Raw genomic sequence first — 24,385 nt, 5'->3', positions numbered from 1 at the left:
GGTTCATCAACACAAGTATTGGAGGCATATCAAAAGGATATCTAATTAGCAGGGATCCAACCACCATGACACCCACTGATTGTAAAAACAAAATACTGGCCATGGCAGTATGCTCTCCTCATGGCTCCACTTAGACTTCTCTGGGCAGGATTTTAGCGGTCATCCATGAGGTTGCCTTCAGAAAGCCAAGTGAAGCCCTCACATGCTACAGTCCAGCAACCAATGGACGGTTACAATGGTGGGATCAGACATTGATGGAATATACTAGCAATTCCAGCTACTAAACCTTTCAAACTAGTGGTCTAGATTTTAAAAAATCATTTTGAAAGTATTCAGTATCGTGTAAAGACATCAAAAAAGGCATACTCAACTCATCAGATCCCACAACACTCTTGTTCTAACGGTGCCTGGTTGCCCACTACTCTCTACTTCCTGCTGCAGTGATAACATCCCAAAACCGGCACATATAACCGCTGCAGCCAATCACTGGTTCACGTCAGTCAATAATTAGCAGTAGTGGTTACAAGTCTCTGTGTCAGGATGTCATCACTGCAGCAAGCAGGAAGTAGAGTCTAGCGGGGGACCGAGCCCTGACAGAATGGTAACAGGGGATTGGGTCAGGTGAATATGCCTTCTTTTATGTTTTTACATGATATTAAGCACTTTCAAAATTATTTTTTTCTCTGGACAACCGTTTTTATAACTTTATTGTATATACATCATTACAACCTCATGGAATTGCTTAAATACTAACTTGATCATGACTGATTTGATCTGGATTAACATTACTCTTTTTTGGGAACTGTCCTATCACCAAGTTGTTGTGCTTAATCTAACATGGAGGGGTAGAAATGTTGTACAGTATGATGTTTAATGTCAATAAGATCAGGTTCTCAGAGAGAGGAAAGCCTAAAAATGGCTTCTGATTCTCTAGTGTCAGTACTAGGGATGAGCGAGTATACTCGCTAAGGCACTACTCGCTCGAGTAATGTGCCTTAGCCGAGTATCTCCCCGCTCGTCCCGAAAGATTCGGGTGCCGCCGCGGGGCGGGGAGCTGCGGGGGAGAGCAGGGAGGAACGGAGGGGAGATCTCTCTCTCCCTCTCTCCCGCCTGCTCTGCCCCGCTCCCCGCCGCAACTCACCTGTCAGCTGCGGCGGCCCCCGAATCTTTATGGACGAGCGTGGAGATACTCGGCTAAGGCACATTACTCGAGCGAGTAGTGCCTTAGCGAGTATACTCGCTCATCTCTAGTCAGTACCCAACAGTGGGTACCATTCCGCACATTTTGTAGGAGACCCTTAGAGTCCATTGAGTTAACAATTGAGGAAGGGAAGCGTAGTGTCAGCAGTGGGCATCTGTATGACTCGTATAAAAAAAGAGCCTTATATATTTATTGTATTCATGTTCCGAATAGTCGTGTCCATCAGTGCGGACTTTCTGATAAACACTGAATACAATGGTACTAATTGACGGGATTGTCTGAAATGAGAAAATAAGGTGTTGGCGATTTTTTTTTTTTAGAAAAAGTGCCACTATTATCCGTAGGTTGTGCCTGATATTGCAAATTAGCCCCAATCAAACCAAACAGATTGGATGTAATGGAGATCCATTCACCTTCAATATAAAGAACCCAACCTGATAGGGCCATTTAAAATTTAGATCATTTCACCCTTAAATATAAGGGCTGCATTTATTCCTAAATATAAAATATATCTAAAATAGTTGGCTGTAAATATAAAGAACTTTACTCTGATAAAATAGGTTACTACAAAGTCGTCTTTGGTGATTCACTCTTTTGTGGGCTATTTGAAGCTATGGCTACAATAGAATTCTATATTTTATGATAAACTGTAGGGTTCATTTTTATGAGAAGATGTATCAATACTTTACCATCAAATGGAATTAGATAAATTGCCAACTTGGTAATGAAGGACAACTGTGGTTACCTACGGTAGAATCTATGTTAGGTACATCGGTGTTATGCTTGACCTACTACTGACTCCGATGTTAAACTAAAATTAAAAAACACATAGCCAACAATGAAAAGGAGGTAGACAAAGTTGAGTTTGAAGCTACTCTGACCCATTATCATTTCTATAGCTAACAAGTAACAGTCACATCTCAATGTTGTGTAATAGATTAGAAGACAAAAGTACATGACATGTAAATCATATTGTACATGGGTTAAAATGGTGATAGAACTCTACTGTATAGCTAAACATTATGAAAGCATAGACATCACCTAAAACATAAAGTAGAACAAGAAAATAGCTAATCTGTTTGAAATCATAGAATTTATCTGCATAGTTTGTTTCGTCTTTGGGCAATCTGAGAATAAGCTGCCATTGGAGTTTCCCATTCATTTTTGACGTGGAATTAAAAAAAAAAGCAATGTGAACCTACGAAGCATGGTCCGACAATAATGCAAGTACAAAGTGAACCGAAAACACACCAGGCAGGCACAACTTCCTTCTGTGTACTTACATGGGAGATGCATATACTAAATAAAAAAGATGCGTTATTCATTGTCTGCTCTAGCTCAGTGGTTGATGATTATATTGTGCAGTGGAGTCATTGTGCTGCATGGATTAAGCTTAGGTGGAAGTCTACCAGTGTCCCATCCACTATACAGCAGCAGCTAAAGTTTTGCAAAGCTTGAATGAGTGCTGTTCATTTATTTCCAAGTGGCTTTTCAGGATGTCGCTTCACTAGTACCACTTTTCTTACTGTCTTTAGCTTCAATCCACTGAGTTTCCAAGCAAAAGCCAAGCCATGACCATTATATCTCCTTCTCTAAAAGCATGGCTGCAATAACTTAATTGAACAGCTAAGCCTATGACAGCCTTTTAATGTAACTCTCACATGGTACAGCAGCTCTCTTGGAGGCTTAAGTCTTCAGGAGACACTCTATAGTTGGCTGAGGTGAAGAAGCTGGAGTGGGGAAGGAGGTGGTGGATGACGTGGTTTCCTGTGATACCAGTCTGTTTTGGTGCATTTCTTCCCACTTGGAACGATTTGTGATCACAGAATCCAGCATAGGCTTTAGTTTCCCATTAATTTTTACAAGAGTCTGAAAAGTATAGGAAATGACAGAAAAGAAAGTGGTAAATGCTAAGCAATAAAAACAACAAGACATAATAAGTAAATGTGTACAGAAGTAACACAGCATTGAAAATAAGTTGAAATAACTATGGAACTTTGCATGTAGTTCTATGTAGAACCATAAATAACAGTAGGGGCATAGCAAGTGATCACGGGGCCCATTAACAAAAACTTGGAAAGGAGTCCCACAGCAGAATGACCAAGCACTATCAGCAGTATGTAAAAAATGGGAAGGTATGATTATCAAGCTGATCGCTTGGCCCGCCCAGGGCTCTTTGTAACCCTCTTTCAGTGGTCTGCATTCTGCTGTCTCTGACTTCTCCTCAATTTCTTTCTTCTGCCCCTTACTTCTGAGACCATTTTAAAAATGTAGTAAGGCCTCTCACTGGTTGTTATTGGTTGATAAACTAGATTCTAGGACATTGTAGGGGCACTTCAAAAACTGATTCCCATTGATGGAAGTTTCCTTATTCATTGCATGGACATTGCAAGGTCATTGCATGGACATGAGTGACCTTTAGCCATTTTTGTGCCAAAACCCACATTAGACTAGGCTATTAATTTTAAATGTAAAATATGTTTATAGTAGTTAAACATATCCTGTCAAAACCAAGGCTACCCCTTTTCCAAAATGTGAAACATTTCCAAAATGCCACTTCTTTGAGAAGACTGCACCTTAATCCAGATCAGATTTGGGGTACCATCGGCATCAGCCGCCAATCACCTCTAGTATGTATCAGGGGCACATTGAGGGCATGCTGATATGTTGAGAAGATACTGCAGCCATTTTGCATAAGGATAACACACGGCCCCACACAGCAAACATCAGCAGGCTTGCTTTGTAAGGTGTCTAGGTGATTCCTTGGCCAGCATAATCCCCAGATCTCTCTTCAATCGAGAATATGTGAGTCACTATTGGACATCTAATAATTGTTCTCCCACAGCCTCGTAATGAAGATGATCTATGGACTATGGTGAACACCAGTTGGTCAGCACTACCATAGGACAGTATTCGAGCACTCATTGAATGGATGTCACAACGTGTTAATGACTATTTTGCACAACCTTGTACTTGCTGATCGCCCTACATATTGGACCAAAGGAGTCGTACAATTGTTACTTCTCATCTGTATGTTGAGTTTCATTTAATTTTAATCATTTCTTCATGGTGTAGCATCTTCTCTGGGAGGCAGTATATTATGCATACTGGCCATCTTCTTCGAGAAGGCTCTTAGAAGACCACTTTTCAATGCAATTTTGGATGGTCATCTCAAAAATGTATATGTGAACACTGAATTACAATGAAATAAAGTGAAACCTCTAAGTTTACTTTACCCTTAAAAGTTAAGGGCCATCAAGAAAAGGAATATTGTTTCATGAAGCGAAGATTGTTCTACAAATGACATTATATTTCAGCATAATGGTCCTTTAAATATCCTTTTTTTCTAATTTCCCTGAAATCCTAAACATCTGAAGTAATTTCTTTTATTGTAAAATTGCATACAGTGTTTCTGATGTAAAAGCTTAGGGCTTCGTCATTCATCTTACCAGATGGAATTTTTATTGTTCATTCAATAACATATTACTGCCTAATTAATGGTGGAGTAATGACTTGATAAATTGTCATTAAATACCAGCACAGCGGAAAACTGATGCTAGCCAAAATCACTAAAAACCTTGAAATGTAGCGATGCCACAAGTGCAACAGTTTTTCCAGGTTACACGTCAACCCGTTTAAAGTACAATGGCAAGACATCACTCATGGTCTCCAGGGCTCGCCTTCAATCATCCATTAGTCTAAAATGGGGAGCTAAAACTCAGCCAGCTACATGGACATTGTGTAAGCTGCAACTCACAAGACAAAACAGTAAGGTCTGCTTAATAATGGAAGCATAGAAAGCCACCAAGGGGCTACTACTGGGCACATGTATATCTGAGAACTGTAACTTGAAAAGCGCTACATGGTCACCAATCTCCTATGTACAGGCAGCACTGCATCTACAAACCAGACCCAACTTGTATAAATTACCTTACACAGAAGCACAGCTTTATTCAAGTGAAAGTAGTGATGCAGCCTCTTTACTCTCAGGAGCCGTAAAAGTCCCAACCTCCATTGTTCTACAAGTAAGTTCTATGAGATTGGGATGGAAACCCTGGACCAAAACTACCTCTGCCATTGTAAGAATCTGCTAAAACAGAGGCCAGTTAGTTTTTGGCATTCTGTACTGGAAAGAATAGCATGGTCTATTACGTGATGTGAACAAGCTTTAAGCAGTGGCCTCCATGAGCAGCCCTGTGGGTGTAGGAAATGGTAGCATTAAATAGATATTCTGGAGACTGAGTAAAAAAAATGGAATAGCGCCACAAAGGGAAAATATTCCAGTAAATCAAATATGTAGATAAATACACAAAGGGCTTATCTGGTGAGGACACCTGGAACCCAAGGGATAGGGACCAGGCCTCCACACCTGTACTCCTGGTTAGTGCATAACCAGTCCTCCTATGCTAACAGAGGCATCCAAACAGGAGAGTCGTAGAGGAATCCAACAAACTCTCAAGGAGTTTTGGAACATAGAATGTAAAAAAAAGTAAACTGTAAAAAGCTCCGCACTCATAGGGGGTACTGATACTTCTTAGATGTACTCAAGAGCAGAAAAGAATAATAATTGTTACCACTTACTTTGAAGGAGGGGGGTGTGATGTACAGAAGCCCCTTCCTAGTAGTAGTAACCACAGACATTAGGTACATGGCATCAGGTCCACGTATTTAGTCAACAACAGACAAACAAAAGGTAAGGGCAACGTGTTGTTGTGCTGTTAAACGTACCTTTCTCAAGCTTACAGAAGTTCCAGCTAGGAAGATGCTAGAATTGAGGGACTCTTAGATGATTCTCCAGAGAAAATAGAGAAATGTTCTGGTTTTTTAAACTAAATACCTTGATACCAAATGGCCTCAATGAAGTCCTAGAGAAAATATAGATGATTCTCCTGAGGGTATCCCCATTGCTGAATAATATATTTTAGGATCTTCATCACCAATAGGTGGCACTCTGGAGGTATTGTTTCATCTCACTTATTTGCATATTACCCAGAGGAGCATGAATGGCCTTTTAAGTCTCCTCACTCACCATCTAGCTGCTTTCCCTAAGGAGAAAAGATAGCATTTCTGACCCACATCATAGGCCTCTCTCTAGCAAAGTCAGAATCCTACAGCAAGCTGTTGAAGGGCAAAAACCCTGAAACAGCTGTATGTGCATGGGCTTTGACTTTCCTGGTCATTGTTACAAGGCTTGTATAATGTGGCTAACATTGACTTTAGGTATTACTGCCTTCCAATAGGTGGCACTGCGTAGGTATTATTTGATCTCCCTTATTTGCATATTACCCAGAGGAACATAAATTGCCTTTTGAGTCTCCTCACTCACTGTCTAGGTGGTCTCTCAAAAGAGAAGATAGCGTTTCTGACCACGGATCTTCATCTTGGACAGAGATAATATATATATATATATATATATATATATACAATTTTATTATATGAACTTTCTAATGTGTATGAAAACAAACTTAACTTCCCTCTATTCTAGCATCTACCCAGTTGGAGCCTGTATAGGCTTGGGAAAGGTGCATTTAACTGCATAGTAACGCGTTGCCCTTACCTTTTCTTTGTCTGTTGTTGAATACGTGGACCAGATGCCAAGTACCTAACGTCTGTGGTTACTACTACTAGGAAGGGGCTTCTGGGCATCACACCCCCCTCCTTCAAAGTAAGTGATAACAATTATTATTCTTTTCTTCTACCTGACAACATCTCAGAAGTATCAGTAACCCCTATGAGCGCTGAGCTTTTTACAGTTTTTTTTTTCATTCTGGAGATTGAAAGTTTTTTATCAAATTTTCACCCAATCAATAGGTGAAAGCTGATAGATTAGTGCGGGTCTGACCCCTACTGATCCCAAGAAGAGGGGACTCGCCTCCACTCTGTGGGGTTGCATATCAAACCTGCAGCAATGTTAGATTGAATGAAGTGGTCGTCAGACATGCTCCGTGCTGCTCTGTTCATTTTCAATAGGACTGACGTAGATAGCGGACTAAAAAGTGCTCAGCTATTTTCGTCAGCCCTTTTGAAATGAGGGGAGCAATGGCCATGCACAGATGCCCAGTGTTCCATTAAATCGGACGTCATTACGGGTGGGAGAAGCAGCCCCGTAATGAGGAGGCGAGGGGGACATGGGTCCCACATTCTTGGGATCATTAAGAGTCCCTGCGGTTGGACAGACCCCCACTGATCTATCAGTTTTTCACCTATGTAGTGGATGGGTGAAAACTTGAAAGACTTTCCATCTCCAGAATACCCCTTCAAGATGATTGTTGCTCTAATCTGGCAGTAGTAGCATATATTCAGATCCTGGGTTCTGTGATGTGGCACATCTTAGTGACGGTAAACTCGTACTTTACATTTTGTAGTGTCTCTCACCAGGTAAGAGACTTCCATGGTTCTAAGTTGCTTGGCCTTTAAAATGTTGTGCAATACTGAACTTTCTAAGAGCGGTGAGCGGTCTGCAAATCATGCCCGATGAGGAACAGTTAAAGGATCTGGGAATGTTTAGCTTGCAAAAAAGAAGGCTAAGAGGAGACAATAGCGGTCTACAAAAATGTGAAGGGCTGTCACAGTGCAGAGGGATCAGCTCTATTCTCATTTGTACAAGGAAAGACTAGAAGCAATGGGATGAAACTGAAAGGGAGGAGACACAAATTAGAAAAAACTTTGATAGTGAGGATGGTCAATGAGTGGAACAGGTTACCACGGGAGGGAGTGAGTTCTCCTTCAATGGAAGTGATCAAAGAAAGGCTGGACAAATACCTCTATGGGATAATTTAGTGATCCTGCACTGAGCAGGGGGTTGGACCCGATGACCCTGGAGGTCCCTTCCAACTCTACCATTCTATGATTCACTCACAATGTATACTGATTTGTCATTTGGGGAGACAATGGAATAACTTCTCTCCAGAACACATTTTTGAAAATGTCCCTGAACCCACGGTCTTGTGTCTTAAATTAGTTGTACTCAAAACATTTTACCCTATGTCTATCGCAAAATTTTATCTTCTTGTTAACTAGAACAACTAGAAACCAATTTTCACCAATAAACTGTATAAGAATTTTTTTTTAGTGCCTCTCTAAAATACGTAAACCAACTACACGTGTATATGACCAACATGACCACCATCAACAACTACAACCCAACTGCCCAAGGTCAAAACATTTCATTTAAATGATAATTTTCCTACAAGCCAGCCTGTTATAATTGAACAATTCAATTGAAACCCCTTGAAGAGGAACGTACAACCAGATAACTGTTTTTTTTTAAACAAGTACACAAATTAGAATGACCCCTTTTTTGTACCTGAAATCTAATTAAAAACTCATTTGATTACTACATCTCTAACTCAGCTGTACTTATTAAATTTCGGTAATCAATTTTCTTTTATGAAGCTTCTGGGAAATTATCTGAAAAGCAACACATTTTTCTCTTCCTTGGCATGTTCTTGATCATTTACTGAATTATGTTTCTAGCACCTGCCTGGGATCTCAATTAATCCTAGAGTTTACTTCTAAAGCCATTTAAGTTTATTTGAGTTTGGTCCAATCGGCTTTCTCCAATACCTCATTCTATGCCCACGGTTTTACATTCCATTTTGCTATTTGTTGAGTGGCACGCATATTGATGTATCATTCGTCTTTTTAATGGCGTGCCTTATGTATTGTCATCGTATTGAGAGATTTTTACAGTACAATTCGTCATACGATCCATTAGTAAAATCACAACTTTATACATTTACATTACATGACTTCACAACCTTGCTGCTCGCTATTAAGTGAATTTAAGGTGGAAGAGCTGTGAGACGTTCTATTAAAAAAAGTAATAGAACAAAAAGGCTGCTTAGCAAATTACACTTTTGGGGAAGTGTCCTTATTGCTAATCTGTAGACTTTAATACGATGGCATTCTGTGCCTTATTTCTGTCCTCCTTTGCCAGTTACCATTGGCATGCTTTACTAAAGAATTGACCACCCTGCAGTATTTGGCAGACAGAAACGTTGAACGCTTAGTCTAGTAATGGTTATGCCTTGCTAACTTAAAACTGTTGGATGTGTGTCATAAAATTTCCTTTAGCCTGGGGTAAAATTAAGTGACCCATTACAATTTAGACAGAGCACTGGCCTTGAATCAATAATAAGGCAGGCTGCTAGCAATGGGAAATTAATGCTGTTCTTCTAGTATATGAAACATTTCACAGTAAACCGTATTATTAAGCAGAATAGAACTCTCTTGATGTTTGCATAGGTTTCAATCAACAAATTACTCAGATATGTTTTAGGGAAATTTATAGTTATGTATGCCATTACAATCCCCTGTAGACCTTAGATCTGATATGTACAGGTGGGGCAACCTAGTATTTAACCTCAAGAGGTATAATGAATTGGACATGTGGAAATCTTCCTATTGATTTGGTCTTTTCTATTGAAATAAGCAAGGCTTGCTTTGTCTTGGAGAAGTGAGTTGGTGGGGCGATCGTCGCTCTGTGTAAATGGGCCTTAAGATATTGTATGTAATCAATTTCTGATCCGTTAGGAGTGAGACTCCATGACTCTCACTAGTCTCGAGAATAAAAGGCTGTAGAGGTGGTTTAGAATGGAATTGTATTCCAATTGCTTTCACGGTGGGCGGATGATAGTTCCACTGTCCAGGAAAAATCTGGAGCTAAATGGAGATCTTGGCAATTAGATTCCCATGATCAGAAAGTAATGGCATATCCTGACAATTAGTGACGAGTGAACTTTTGAAAATTTTTGGTTTGTTTCATTTCTAACTCTACTAAAAGTTCCAAAGTTCAACTGTTTGGGTTCACTCAACACTACTGGCAATATTTGAGCCCCAAAACATGTTTAGGCTAATAGGATTCCAACAGCATCGGTCCTACTCGAAGATTGCTTCAGCTGAATAAACATTCTGCTGTTGAAATCTGCCCAGAAAGTTGAAAACATATAGCTTACTGCTTGTGGCAGAAGAGGTGGAGAGAAAAGCAGATAAAGGCCCTTTTACGTGGGCTGTTGATTGGGCAAGTGTTTGTATGAATATTTGTTCCTGATCATCAGCCCATGTAAACATGTTCATGGTCAGCAGGCAAATCTGCAAACACTCATTTGTTAGCTGATAGGATCGTTTATATGGTAAAGAATGCTTGTTCGTCAGTAGCACATCTCATGTAAACGGGGGATGTGCTGCCGACAAATGCAATCCATATGGGAATGAAAGAGGGTATTACCGATCGTTCGTCCCCAATGTTGTGATGGTATGCCACATACAAACATCAGTAACAAGCTCCAATAGGCATGCTATATTGTTGATCAGGGCTTGTTGATGAGTAGAGACTGTACCCACGTAAAACTACCCTAAGTGATTGTACCATCTACTGTGAACAATGAGGCTGATAAGGGCCATGTTGAGGTTTAGAGCAGATAAGTCACTGTGGCAGACACAGGAGGCACTTTGGAAAATACTGGGGGCATTGTGGCTGGTAATAGAAGAGTATAAGCTCTGCATTTACCGGTCTTTCTTCACCTTTTAAAAGGCTTATGAGGTCTGTGATTAGTATCATATTTAGTTAAATTAAATCAGGAGGAGGAGGAGGAAAAAGGACAAGCCGGGTGGCTCAGGGGTTAGCACTGCTGCTTTGCAGTGCTGGGGTCTTAGGTTCAAATCTGACAAAGGACACCATCTGCATGGAGTTCATGCAAAATTGTGAGCTGCAATGGAAAATATGAAGTGATGTAAAGTGCTGCATAATATGTAATATGTGTTCTCTAAATAAATGGGATCTTTATGAAGCCCATTGAGAACAGGTCAGATTTGAACCTAGGACCCCAGCACCGCAAGTGGTAACCACTGAGCCACAAGAACTTCAGTGATTGAAACAGCAATGATACGGCTAGTCAGATTTTGTTGCAAGCTCCTCAAACCACTCGGGAAACTATCAAATGGAAGAAGATTGTACTGTAGCTACAGGGCAACTGAAAGTCGTACATAAACAGTGGTAAAACCATAATTTCCTGTGTAGAATAAACTCACAAGCCATCTTGCAACTATTGCTAACGTTTTCTATTCACTGACTACATCAATAATAAATGATTGGGCACACATTACAACTGGGAAGACTCAGTGTTGGGTAGCATAAGTGCGGTTCAGACGTCTTTGGCATATTTGGCTAGTTTTATTGGGTTGAGTTGTCCTATACATATAATTTTACTATGATGGTGCCCTGCACTTGGATGGAGCTTTAGTATTAATTAAAGAGTCATTCAACCTGTCATGAATTCTCATATATCTTCTTAATTCGTGACAAGTCTAAAAAAATTGAAAGTTTCCACCCAGCCAACAAGTCATATAATAAACCATAATACTCTTTCTGTGGAAATGCTATTAAATATTCTTGTGCTTCATTTTATCACAGTTTATTTTTTTGCTGTTAGTGAATAGATTGAGACGTTTATATTCGAAGGCTGATCAAGTGTCCTGACTACAGTAGTTCTAGGTAATCTACTGTGAGCAAAGCACAAATCTGGATCCTATCCTGGACTTTGGTATAGCTCTTATGTGCGTGGTTACATTGTAACAAAGCAGATTGGACATAATGAATTAATTCATTCACAATAGAGATCTTCGATCATTTCAAAGAATTGCAACACATTTTAAAGGTCTTGTCATAAAGTAAGCATTATACCTTCCCTATACCGAACTGTGACTGTGCTTTGAGATATTTCCCTTACCATACCAGATTTCAAATCCTTTAATATGTTTGCCTTTGATATCATAGAAGAGATGATATCCTTATTTATAAGATTGTTTATATATTAATTCTACTGGCCACAATTGGTCACCAGGGTCACTTGACTTTAGATATGAAGATCATCCATGTCAAAATTTCTGGACATTGGAGAGGTGGTGACACGTGGAGAACAGTGGTAAGGACCAAGGCATTAAATACGATAAGTACTGTATGTAGCAAAATGTGTTATTTTTAAAAATGGGGGAACTTTAAGGAAGTTTTTAAAAATGTGCTTGTTTTCAGAAAAACCGTTTTAGATCAAAAGGGTTGTACCAGGATCACAGAATAGGAAATAACATGCTGATCGATGAGTATCTCACCACGGAGAGCACCACCGATCTAGAGAATGTGGGTCCGGTGTCCTCTTCTGCCTGTCACTTCAACTCCCCACAGTGATGTCAGAGTAAATGGAGCACTGGACAAACATGCACAGCCGTTGCTCCTTTTATTAAAAAGGGGCTGACGAAAATACTAAAAACGTTAGACGCTCCGCTATCTCCACAGTCCCATTGAGAGTGAACGGAGAGACAGCACGCTGGCGTGGCCAGTGCCCCATTCAGTCTCCTTCTCAGCGAATTCAGTAAGTATGTAGTAAAGAGGATGGGCGACACAAGACCCCCTTCCTCCAGGTCTGTGGGGGTCTCCGTGGTGAGACCGCCACCGATCAGCAAGCTATCCCTTATCGTGTGTATAGTGGATTGCTTGAGATTCTGGTACAACTCCTTTAAGCCCACTTTCACACAAGCGTATTATGGGCAAGTGTGCTGCCCTAACCACAGATTTACTGACCTAACAGATCTAATATAGGAATCATAGATTCCTATATGACTGTTACTTCAGGTCAGTAGATCCATGGATGGACCGGGTCACTTGTATGTAATACGGGCACAAAAAATGCACCCACGATGCACTCGCGTGAAAGCAGCTGTAGGCTTGACAATTCATTTTAAAGACTATAACTAGAATTGTTCTGTTGGAAACATAATTGATCCGGTAGACACACATTTCCTCATAAATACAGAATGGATTCATATGTTTTCTGTTGCTTTATTTTTCTTCTGATCCGCATGCTACGAATGTTAATGTACTCTACAGAACTGCGTTATGTGGAAAGAACACACTGAATCTCATATGGTTTCAAAATGTTCCTCAACTTTTCACAATTTTTCTTCTGAAATATGGAAACAATTTTTCTGCTTGAACTTTCAAAAAAGAACAAAATCATCATTAAACTATGAAGCAGTGTAAAGAGCCACAGTAATGATAATTACCTCTGGAATAGGCTCTGAAAAGTTCCCCAAGCTTATGAGAGAGAAATAATGAAATTACTTCTTGATATTTCCAGTGTCTGCCTATATGTGCTATGCATGCGTGTATATATTTAACTTTTTGTTACAACCCGCACAATATATTTATTTTTTGCCTTGTTGGTTGATATGGCAAATAAATGCTAACCAAGTAGCAGCAAAGCAAAACAAGACGCCATCCGCAAGAAAAACAGACAATAGCTTCCATAGGTAAATAGTTAACTATTCACAAACACACAATAATGGGAGGTCTGAACACCCGAAGCCCTTCAAAAAAAAGTGTAAAGAGCCGTCTCCCAGGAAAATAATTTGCATTTGTAGATCCAAGTATACGAATTTATATCTTGAGGTTCACAGGATAAAACCAAATTCTGAAATTGATAAAGATTTTAAAAAGTTGAAGATATACACAATACATTTTGGATAGTTGATCCCAAATGTTTGTCCTGTAATCCAGAACTCATGTTCTGGATTTCAACATTCTGGTACAGAAGTGTTGATGCTCCATTCAGTGCTTTTCATAGCCTACATTTACTCGTACCTCTGCAGATTACAGTTTTGAATCCCTTGTGCCGCAATCTGAAAACTATGACTAGTTTGAAAAATACATACACACTTTTATAACTAATTAATTGGATACAGTAACAAACATTGAGAAATGCAGATAACATAATTACTAATGATTGGGGCACTTCAATGTTCTATGTGACCAAATAAACCAGGCACTGCCCATCACCAGCTCAATGCCATCCCTACAGTGAAGCATGGTGGTGGCATCATTATTCAGGGGGTGATTTTCAGCAGCTGGTCAGGGTTGATGGAAAGCTGAATAAAGCAAAGTACAGAGATATTCTTAATGATAACCTAATCCAGAGCACAATGGACCTCAGACTGAGCTGAAGGTTCGCCTTCCAACATGACAATGACCATAAACACATAGCCTAGACAACATAGGAGTGGCTTAGGGACAACTTGGTGATTGTCCTTGAGTGGCCCAGCCAGAGCCATGACTTGAACTCAATCGAACATCTTTGGAGAGATCTGAAAGTGTCTGTCCACAGATGGTCACCATCCAACCTGACAGAGCTTGACAGGATCTGTAGAGAAGAATAGCAAAAAATCCCCAAACCCAGGTGTGCAAAGCTTGTGGCATCATACCCAATAAGACTGGAGGCTGCAATCGCTGCCAAAGGTGCTTCAACTAAGTACTGAGTGGAAGGTGTAAACACTTAAGTCAATGCAAAATGTTAGTTTTTGATTTTTAAAAACATTTACAAAGATTTTTAACATTCTGTTTTCACTTTATGGAGTCTTCAGTGCAGAAGGATGGGGAAAAACCTGAACTTTCCAAATACATTGTGTTAGACAAGATCTGAAATCCTATTTGTGGACCATGATGATAAACATTTCTGGTCACTAAAACTCAATATCGGAGAGCACTGAAAATATTAGGTACAAATAACACTAGTAGAATTTATAGAAGGACCGTTGCAAGATGATAAGGGAATGTAGAGTAGACATCTCACATGTCCACATATGTAGATAAAACTCTGAAAAATAATATATAGAAATATATGTAGATAAATTCTCATTCAGCAGAACATTTATATTGAGGAAGGAGCGATACCTCCATATCTGCAAAACCGGCCGTTTCTCAGCTGATGAATTAGTCTGCATGGCACTCAAGGGTCTGATGGACTCCATCCATATATTAGGGAAAGATTAAACTTCCATAGTGCGTGTCCCAGGCAGGAATCTGCAGTGTTTTAATTCACAGTCCTGCTGTTTTAACAAGTCGTGCCCAGAAATGTATTGGCCTCCTCCTGAACTTTATTCCACAATAAAAGTAGTTTGATTTAAGCAGTCAGTCGATGCGCTATGCATACAGAATGAGAGGGGCTATAACTTCTGCAATGAAACGCGAGGCAGTGAAGGAAATGTTGTAAACCACTAATTAATTATTGAATGGACATTTCTAGTGTTGAATTGAATAAAACTTTACAATGGAGATTAGGGTATAAGGGTCGCCATGCAGAAATATGTTGTGTTATTTGCGAATGTGCACAGAAAAGTGGCTGCAGTCACAAAAGTAACTGAACTGCCATTAAAAATACAATGCATATGATCATAATGGGAAAAAAATAACTATCTCATGCAAAATTAGTCCATAGATCTATGTAGTATCTGTAAAAGCGATCCAACAATCAGCACTTTGACATATGGCGGTTTAAAGGGATTGTCCGTTTACTGGACAATGTTGCCCTACACCACCAACTATGTTAAAGTAATGAAAAGAGTACTACTTACCCTTTCTCTGCTGTGAGGATCGCAGTGCTGTAGCCCCACTATCCTCCTGGTGTTTGGTGTCAAGATGATGTCACAGGAAGCCATCTGGCCACTGCAGCCAAACAGAGTCAGCACCCGCTTTCCTGGCATAAATGCTCACATCCTGGGCACCATGATATTGGGAGTTGAGAATGGTGACACTGCAACCTCTGATTGGCTGCAGCAGTCAGGTGACTTCCTGTGACTTCTCCACAGCCAACAATGGGAGAACAGAGCTGGATTGCAGAGAAGGGGTAAGTACTGCTCTTTTTGTTATTTTAGGACAGTTGGAACTATAGAGGCAATGTTGTCCAGTAGCCAGACAACCACTTAGTGCAAACAAGCTGATTTAGTCGGTTTAGTCATTATCGCAGTTTCACATGCATGAGTGACGGAAGCAGATATGTGATTCCATATGTGTTAAGGTGACATATCAAAAATGAACATGTCCTGAACTTATTTGCTGCCCAATAGTAGTGTCATAAAGAGGAGAATGAAGATGAGCCGAGGATAGGAGGCTGAGCAGTATCTTCTGCAGATGCTGTGTTTCGTGAGAGGCTATCTTGGAGTGGTCAGTAGTCATCTGTCATCGGTAAAATGCCCGGTTGCATGGGTTATATCTCGCGGGCATATTTCAGGGACAAGATAGAGACTGAGATCACATGGTACTTGCTCAACAAATTATCCACTTTATCGCTGTTTCTCCTTCAGCTCATACTAGCATGAACTGAAGGCATCAGGATAATAGCATAATCCCTGGCATTTACAAGCAGGCAAGGCTTGTAGAGTTCTCCCCAACGTTCCTCACATTGAACGCAGAATCAACAGCGGGTGGAAGACCCAATCAGGAGCTCTACACTCTGAGTTCTTCTTAGCTCCCGCTAGAAGGGCTCTTTCCTTTTATACAAGAACAAGTCCCACATACCTGGGCCAGCTGAAACTCAGATATCCTGCCGCACAACAAAAATAAAGTTCCTCATAGGCACAGGAGTAAAAAAAAAAATGGTTCCATCAACTTCATATCGCCAGTGACATACTATCAGGGAGGAATCACTAGCAATGGGCCCACCCATTAGTCTCATGGGTTGATCCCTGCCAACCTGTGTTTGATGATTGGTGGACATGGCTTGTTGGAGTGGCTGGTGGTTCTTGCATAGTTAAATGACATTCTCTTTGGCCCATACCATACCAAACACCATTAGGGTGCTTGTTCTTACTCTCTGGTTCCCCTTATGCCCTTGTTGTATGACCTCATTCATTTGCTTCCGTTGGCAGTTATATCACTTTGCATGCAACTCTATTTTGTCCTCAACATAAGTGATACTTTGATAGAACCCTATTATAAATCAATGAAGTCAATCAGGCTCCATTTTGATCTGGTTTACAGCATCCTGGTTTCCATTATGGAAAGAAGCCATGAAAAATGTGATTGTAGCAAGTTATAACCTTGTTGCTAACGACTAGCTTAAATGTTGACAGCTTTGATGCTATGTTGACCCCTGCTGCAGATCTTGAGTCTTTCTTGCAACTTTCCTTTTCCTGATGATTTGGTGTCTCATAGAATACAGGACTACAGTACCTGAACTGCAATTCTAAGTAGTAACTATCTAATCCCAGTACACATGTCCTTGCTGCCATTTGTTCCTCTCCAGAACCAATGCAACTATGACCTACCTGTAAACATGATTGGAATGCTTAAGAAGGCAAGGTCAGCATTCCCTGGTCACTTGTTGGTGTCTGGAGAGCTATCACTTTAGTTGAGCTGTATTAAAATGGTATTTCTATCTCAAATCAATCACGGCTAAAATGGAAATAGCTGCCCTAATGCTGCAGCCAACTGTAGCTGGGATTATGGAAACAGCTGAACTGACTTTTACGCTGTTTCAGTAACTCCAATGGAAGTGAATGGAGTTTAAAGACACCGTCTCGAGTTGTGCTATGCAGTTTCCAACAGGGGATGAGAAGGTAAGCCGAAATGAGGTCAGGGGGCCTCAAGGTCAGGGGGCCTCATTCTGGACATAGACATGGGTCCCAGAGGTGGAACCTGAATCTATCACACATTTATGGCATAAACTACTGCTTACTTCTGTGTCAAGCACTGCCCCTCAGGCCCAGCACTAAGTCTAACACAGTGCCCAAGTTTCGGCTGTAGTAGAGTCTCCCTTTAATGCAATGTTTCCCAACCTTTTGTCGTTGCGCGACCTCTCGGTAAAACTGTTGCGGCACCGTTGCAATTAGAGTAAAACCTCTCTCTCCTTTCCGGCGGCACCTCTAGGAGCTTCCCCCGGCACACAAGGGTGCTGCAGCCCCATGGTTGGGAAGCACCGTTTTAATGTTGCATCATTATTTCCTAGAAGACTCCTTCGATGTTAAGGTTTTGCAGTTTTTTTTGCTCTAGTTTAATGTGACTAAAGGCAATTGCCAAATAACGTTTGAAGAAGCGGCATTTACATTTCACGAGCGATCTTACATTTTAAGGATTATGTCCTCAAATACAAGCTGACAAAACCGATTCTACGGAGCATTTATATTGAGCAGCAATCAATGTCCCGCTCCTCTGTTAGTAAAAGCTCTTAAGGAATATTTTCCAGCGGTATTAATCTCATATCCAGAGCGCCTCTCTCCTGCGTTACCTGGCCGTATCCAGGATTGCCACAGGATTCTAATATGTTTAAGTCTCCTTTGAAGCTGAAGTGCTCCATCCATCATTGTTTTTACTTGCTTTCTGATGCAGTATATTTCGCTATTTATCTTTCCTGAAAATAGAAAGGCGATCTAGTCCTCCATTCATCATCTTTTCAATGTGTCTTTCAGTCTGTTTTCTTCGCTGTCTTTTCCATCTTAACTTGTCTGAATTGTTATTCTTTCTATCTCTTGTGTGGACACCTCCGTTTGTGTCATTTTCATTGCAGAAATCCTATCCAGCTTTTCCTGTGGCGCTGGACTATATTCATGTGAAAGGTGTGTTATTCGGGAGTGTAGTAAACCACAGGCGCTCCAATAATAGATTTACTCTCGTTTCACATAGCTGATGTCGCCCGAGTTCCATCATTTTTCAATGCAATTTCTATATTTATTTGTATGCTATATATTGGAAGGTGGAGAAACGCTGTAATATGTATGAGTTTATAAAGTAGTGGAGTCAACAAGACATTCCGGGACTATATTAATGCATATGAGCGCAGTCAGTAAAGGTGTCAGAATGTTTCTTGTTTGCAAGGAAAGTATTGTTTTCTTTATGAAAGATACATTTCTGCCCATGATGGAAGGAGACTTCTAATGGGATGGGTTTAGAAAGCGACATGGTCCAGAGGCGTAGACGGAACTTTTTGAAAACTGATACAAGATATTGTATGTAACAGACTGCCACCTGTCATTTATAGTAGTGCTGTCACCATATGTTGCATGTGGGCTCTTGGCCCAAGTTCACCCTTTATAGCCATACTTTTGATTCTCCGCTCATGGACAGGGGGCCGGTGCTTTCCATAGCAATGCTACGGAAAGCTTCAGACGGCGTGATTCACCGGCGGTTTACCGCCGGCGAAATCACGCCCGTGGACAGGAGGCCTAACTCTCCCTTTGAGGCATGTTACAAAATAATTTTCATCAATGTTCTGTTTTTGCGATGTTTATAAAAAATGTTAAGTCACAGCCAACGGTTAGTGGTGATGAGAGGGTGATGACTTGAAGGCAGACCTTGTGACTTAAGGCCTATTTAGACACAACGATTATCACTCAAAATTCGCTCAAAAGCCATCTTTTAAGCGTTAATTGTTCAGTGTAAATGTGCCCATCTTTCAGTTTTCTGCTATCATCATTTCATGCTGTGATTGTTATTATCACACAATCTGTAGGTGAAAGTGCTATGATCACACACTGCAAAGGGATGAAAACATACACTAGCCTATCAAAAGTATTTAGACCCCCCTATCAGTAGAATGGATCGTGCATTATTAGCATGTCACGTGTCCTAAACCATGCTACATAAGATGCGGACCCTTGGAGGTGTCAGACATAGTTTGTGACGGGAAATGCACGCTATTGGATATATATGGGTTACGCCGATGCACACAAGCCTTCCATCATGAAGTGCAATGCATTGACTCGTCTACAGTGATGCAAGGAGCATCATCATTGGAGAGTTTAAAGGGGTTCTAAAAATGCTCTACTTATCTATTCCTCCCCCATCAGTCTACTTACCAGATCTACACCTCCCTTATCTTCTCCTGTCTCCTGCAGTCCGGGGTCTCACTTCAGCTCCAGCTGCCTGATTCTTCTCCTTCCTGTGAGGTTACGAACATTAGGTTGGCAGTCTGCCAATGTACGTTATGTCACAGCTCACAGGCCAGCAGGGGGACTGCCTATCTTCTTCAGAGATTGCTCATGTGAGCTGTCTCTGAAATAGATTACAATTCCTTCCTAGGCAGTGAAGCTACAGAACAGGGATGTGACCTTCACTGACCCAGCAGGAAGGAGTTTGTGATGAGCAGCCTTCATAACAAGCTGGGCCCAGGCTGCAGTGAGCTGACCTGGGGCACTGGAGAAGCTTAACCAGGAGAAGATGTGATAAGGAGACAGACAGGGAAGGGATAGGTAAGTTTAGATAATTTTTCTTTTAATGACTAAAACCCTTTAACAATGGAGTAACGTTCTATGGAGGGACAAATTATACTACTCTATCTTCAAATCCCATGGACGTATCTGCGTATGGAGGATGCCTGGGGAGCGTCTTTTGCCTAAGTGTGTTGTGTCAACAGTTAAGCATGGTGGAGGTTCTTTTATGGTCTAGGGATGTCTCACGTGGCATGATCTTGGTCCGTTGCTTATAATGGCAAGAACCATAAGCATGGAGGAGTATCCTGACATTCCAGATAATGATGTGCTGCCAATAATGTGGCAATGCTCTGGGCATGGACAGCAATGTTTCCAAGATAAAGCGCCTTGCCAGAAATCCAACATTATTTTATGTTGGTATAAAGATATGGTTGCTCTCCAATTGCACTGTCTTGTACAGAGTCCCGACCTGAAGCCTACTGAACATCTTTGGGACGAACTACAATGCTGACTCAGGAAATATGACTAGCATCCATCTTCTTTGAGAGAACTCACGTTTGCAGAATGAATGGAGAAAATGCCAGCAGAAGTGTATCAGACATTAATAGAAAGAATGCCACGGAGAGTATCCAATGTCATTCGGGCCAAAGGAGCACCACTAAGTATTAATATATGTAAGTAAATACTCCTTTTGATTCTTGCTCAGGTGTCCAATTAGTCTTGATAGAACAGTGTATATATTATAAAATTCTGCAATCGATTTTTGCCAAAAATGGCAAAAGTTATTTTCAAAGATTAACAAGTAATACAAAAGAATCAATTATTCTCCTTTGAAACATAATATATACGAGACAAGAAAAATATTAAAAGTCACAGAATGCGTCCACTGAGAGGAAATAAGACGAAGCATTGTGTACTGTATAACAAATACACACTTTATGTAACAAAAAAGCACCAAAAACTCTCACTCTTTATGTAGGAGAAATGACACAGCTTGATAATGTGACATCAGCTTTCCAATTTCCCTGAAGGCATTAACAACACTGACTTCAAGGTCTGCTGCTGTGTTTTCCCTTTAGTTGAGCATCATGCTAATAGCTGCACAGCATGGTGTAGGGACTGCAGCAGAGAGGAGTCGCTGACATCAATACATTCCCTTAGGAAATCCTAGTAGGAGTTGGCTGAGAAGAGTTTTGTTGCTCTCAGACTTGCCTCATCTCAGAATGTGGGCATTTGTGATCTCCTACATGCTCTGACCTATGTTCTGCCCTCTCAGCAACCAGCAAAAACATTTTCTACATTTACTGAAAGCAGCTAATGGATGTAAATAAAAAACAAGATACGTTTAATTGTGATGGACTGACATTCCAATACATTTGCAGTTGATATTCAATGTGAATCTATTGTATTTTGCCATAGAGGACTGGACACCCTGAAATTAATAGAAGGTTATGATTATTTTTCATTTTAGTATACCCATTATCTATCTTTCTATACTATGTTGACAAAAATATTAGGACCCCCACCAATCCTGTGCTGTCAGGTTAAGGGGATATGCAAGTTGGATGTATGAGCATTAGATATAGAGGAGAGGATCGCACAGGCATATGCCAGTACAGAAACCATCCGGATGTCACAAGGTGTAGGGTTGACAGACTTCCAAGAGGGTATGGTGGTGGGATGGCACTTGAGCAACCAATCTGCACGGGACATTGCATCGCTTTTGGACTGTTAGCAATGTTATTCAGAATTGGAAAGCATCAGGTGTGTGTGCAGTGCAGCCACATTTGAAGAGACCTCGTAAATTAACAGAGAGTGGACAACGAAGTCTTTACGAGCTGTGAAGGCATCACGCACATCGTCTGCCGAAACACTCGCTTATGAGGTCTCACAGGCCATTGGAACATTCATTAGCACCAGAACCATCCATAGGGAACTGCATGCTAAGGGTTATTATGGACATGTTCGCTGCACAGCAGCCCACCATCACAGCAGTGAATGCACAGAGGCGCCTGTGATGGAGCTTGGACCGTCGTTTGGGGACTATAAATGAGTGGAAGCAAGTGTTGTGCACAGATGAATCATGGTGCACCATCTTCTGTGTAGATGGCCGCACTTAGGTGTTGCAGCTGCCTGGAGAATTGTTTCTACACAACTGCATCATCCCAACAGTGAAGTTTATTGGAGGTTGTGGTATGCTGTCTGGGTGTTCCTGCCTGAAGGATTAGGACCATTAGTTATAGGGAAGTCCACCATCAATGCCAATGAGTACAGACACATTCTGGACAATGTGGCATTACCTACCCAAGTGTGTTTACCAACATAACCAGGTAGCATGTCATATGGCACGCAGTGTTCAGGCTTGGTTTAAGGAGCAGACCATTTGCAAACTTCATTGGCCAGCCCATAGTCCGGATCTCAATCCCACTGAGCATCTTTGGAATGAACTAGAACACCATATCCATGCACACCCAAGAAACCCATCATTCCCTGCATCACTATTTGCAGTTCTCTTCACAGGCAAATCCTTCCATACATCTATCGAAATTTAGTGGTAAGCATGCTTAAGAGGGTTACTGAAGTCATGTCATTGAGGCTAAAGGTGGCCCAAAATCATATTGAAAATTTGAATAAAATCAAATTTCATCACTTCTATGTGGGTCCCAATACTTTTGTCAACATGATCTATCTATGGCAGGTGTCACATGACTGCATTTGAATCGCAGATTCTTCAGACAATCTGTAGTAATACGCAGGCATTGCAAGGCATGTAGTTTCCCCTCACACCTGTCGGTAAGAACTACGCATTCTGCAAGCAGAAGAATATCGTAGCATGCTATATTTTACTGCAGATTCTGTGTGGATGGGTTCCATTGATGTGTATGGATGAAAGATTGATGTGTATGGATGAGAGAGAGAGCGTGCGTCTGGGTGGTGTTATAGTACTTTCTGTTCATGTGAGCCCAGCCTAATAGATGCAGCATATGGAGCCCTTGGAAAGAGTGAGCCCATATCACGTTTGGCGCTATGTTCTTGCTATAGGTTCAGCATCCAAATGTATCCATCCATTGGATGCTGTCTGGTCATCTTACAGTTTTGTAAAAAGCTAATTGCTTATGCATCTATAAAGCTGTAAAGGTTTCCATAGAGGTGTATGAACCTATATCCATACAAAATCAGACAAAATCATTTGTGGCATGCGTCTAGGGTAGAATATTTCCAAATACTTGGCGTCAATGGCATATGTGCATATGGCTTGTAAATGAGCCCTTACGGTTCTTGTCAAGATGGAGGACACAAGGTTTAATGATTTCAATTCTGAAGATGCTGAATGCAAATATTCACTTTACACATCTTCATTTATTCAAGTTGTAAATCATTTTTGAAAAAGTACTATTTATGACTGCTAGGTCAGAGGGCACAATATACAGTTGCAATCAAAATAATTCAACTATTGGAAGTTAGATTTATTTGCCAAGTTTACAAACTGTGAGCGGTTTGCAAAAATCAAAACAAACAAGAACAATTTAAGTAGCTCAACTCGCTGCTTAAATTGATAAATCACTCACTGCAATCTTTGAAAATTCCTGGAGAACAAGAGAAGTCCTAGAAGATTGGAAAAGGGCAAAAATTGTCCCCATCTTTAAAAAAGGGAAAAGAAGGGATGCAGGAAACTACAGCCCTGTGAGCCTGACTTCTATACCTGGAAAGATTTTTGAACAAATTATTAAACAGCATCTATGTGAGTGCTTGAATGAGAATGGAGTAATTAAGTAGAGCTAGCATGGGTTTGTAACAAACACGTCATGCCAGACGAATTTAATTTCCTTTTATGACAGAATCACCGAGAGGGTTGATCAGGAAGGGATAGCTAACACTAAGGAAGAGAGGGGATTCGAAAAGATCTAGACAAGCTTGAACAGTGGGCGGCGACTAACAGAATGGTATTTAGCAAGGAGTAATGCAAAGTCCTACATTTGGGCAAGAAAAATGAAAAAAGTACATACAGAATGGAAGGAGTTGGGCTAAGCAGCAGCACATGTGAAAAAGACTTTGGTATACTAATACACAACAGATTGAACATGTTAACAGTGTGATGTGGCAAAACACAATTCTGGGATGTATTAAGAGAAGCATAATCACGTGAGGTAATTATTCTCCTCTACCCTTCCTTAGTCAGACCTCATCTGGAATATTGTGTCCAGTTCT

The 24,385-nt window shown here is 40.7% G+C and overlaps 1 protein-coding gene across 1 annotated transcript in view; it reads right to left on the bottom strand.

The window, feature by feature from the left end:
* Positions 1-2,060: 2,060 nt before the first annotated feature.
* Positions 2,061-24,385, bottom strand: part of PDE11A (phosphodiesterase 11A) — a 472,505-nt gene continuing 450,180 nt past the window's right edge. Inside the window, exon 20 of the mRNA XM_066575784.1 lies at positions 2,061-3,070. Within this exon, the coding sequence (XP_066431881.1) occupies positions 2,888-3,070 (183 nt within the window). The 3' untranslated portion in view covers positions 2,061-2,887. The remainder of the gene's footprint in view (positions 3,071-24,385) is intronic.

Source organism: Eleutherodactylus coqui, chromosome 8 (genome assembly GCF_035609145.1).
Source record: "Eleutherodactylus coqui strain aEleCoq1 chromosome 8, aEleCoq1.hap1, whole genome shotgun sequence".
Classification (NCBI taxonomy): Eukaryota; Metazoa; Chordata; class Amphibia; order Anura; family Eleutherodactylidae; genus Eleutherodactylus; species Eleutherodactylus coqui.
The sequence above is the reverse complement of the archived record's forward strand: the minus strand, read 5'-3'. Positions and strand labels throughout refer to the sequence as shown.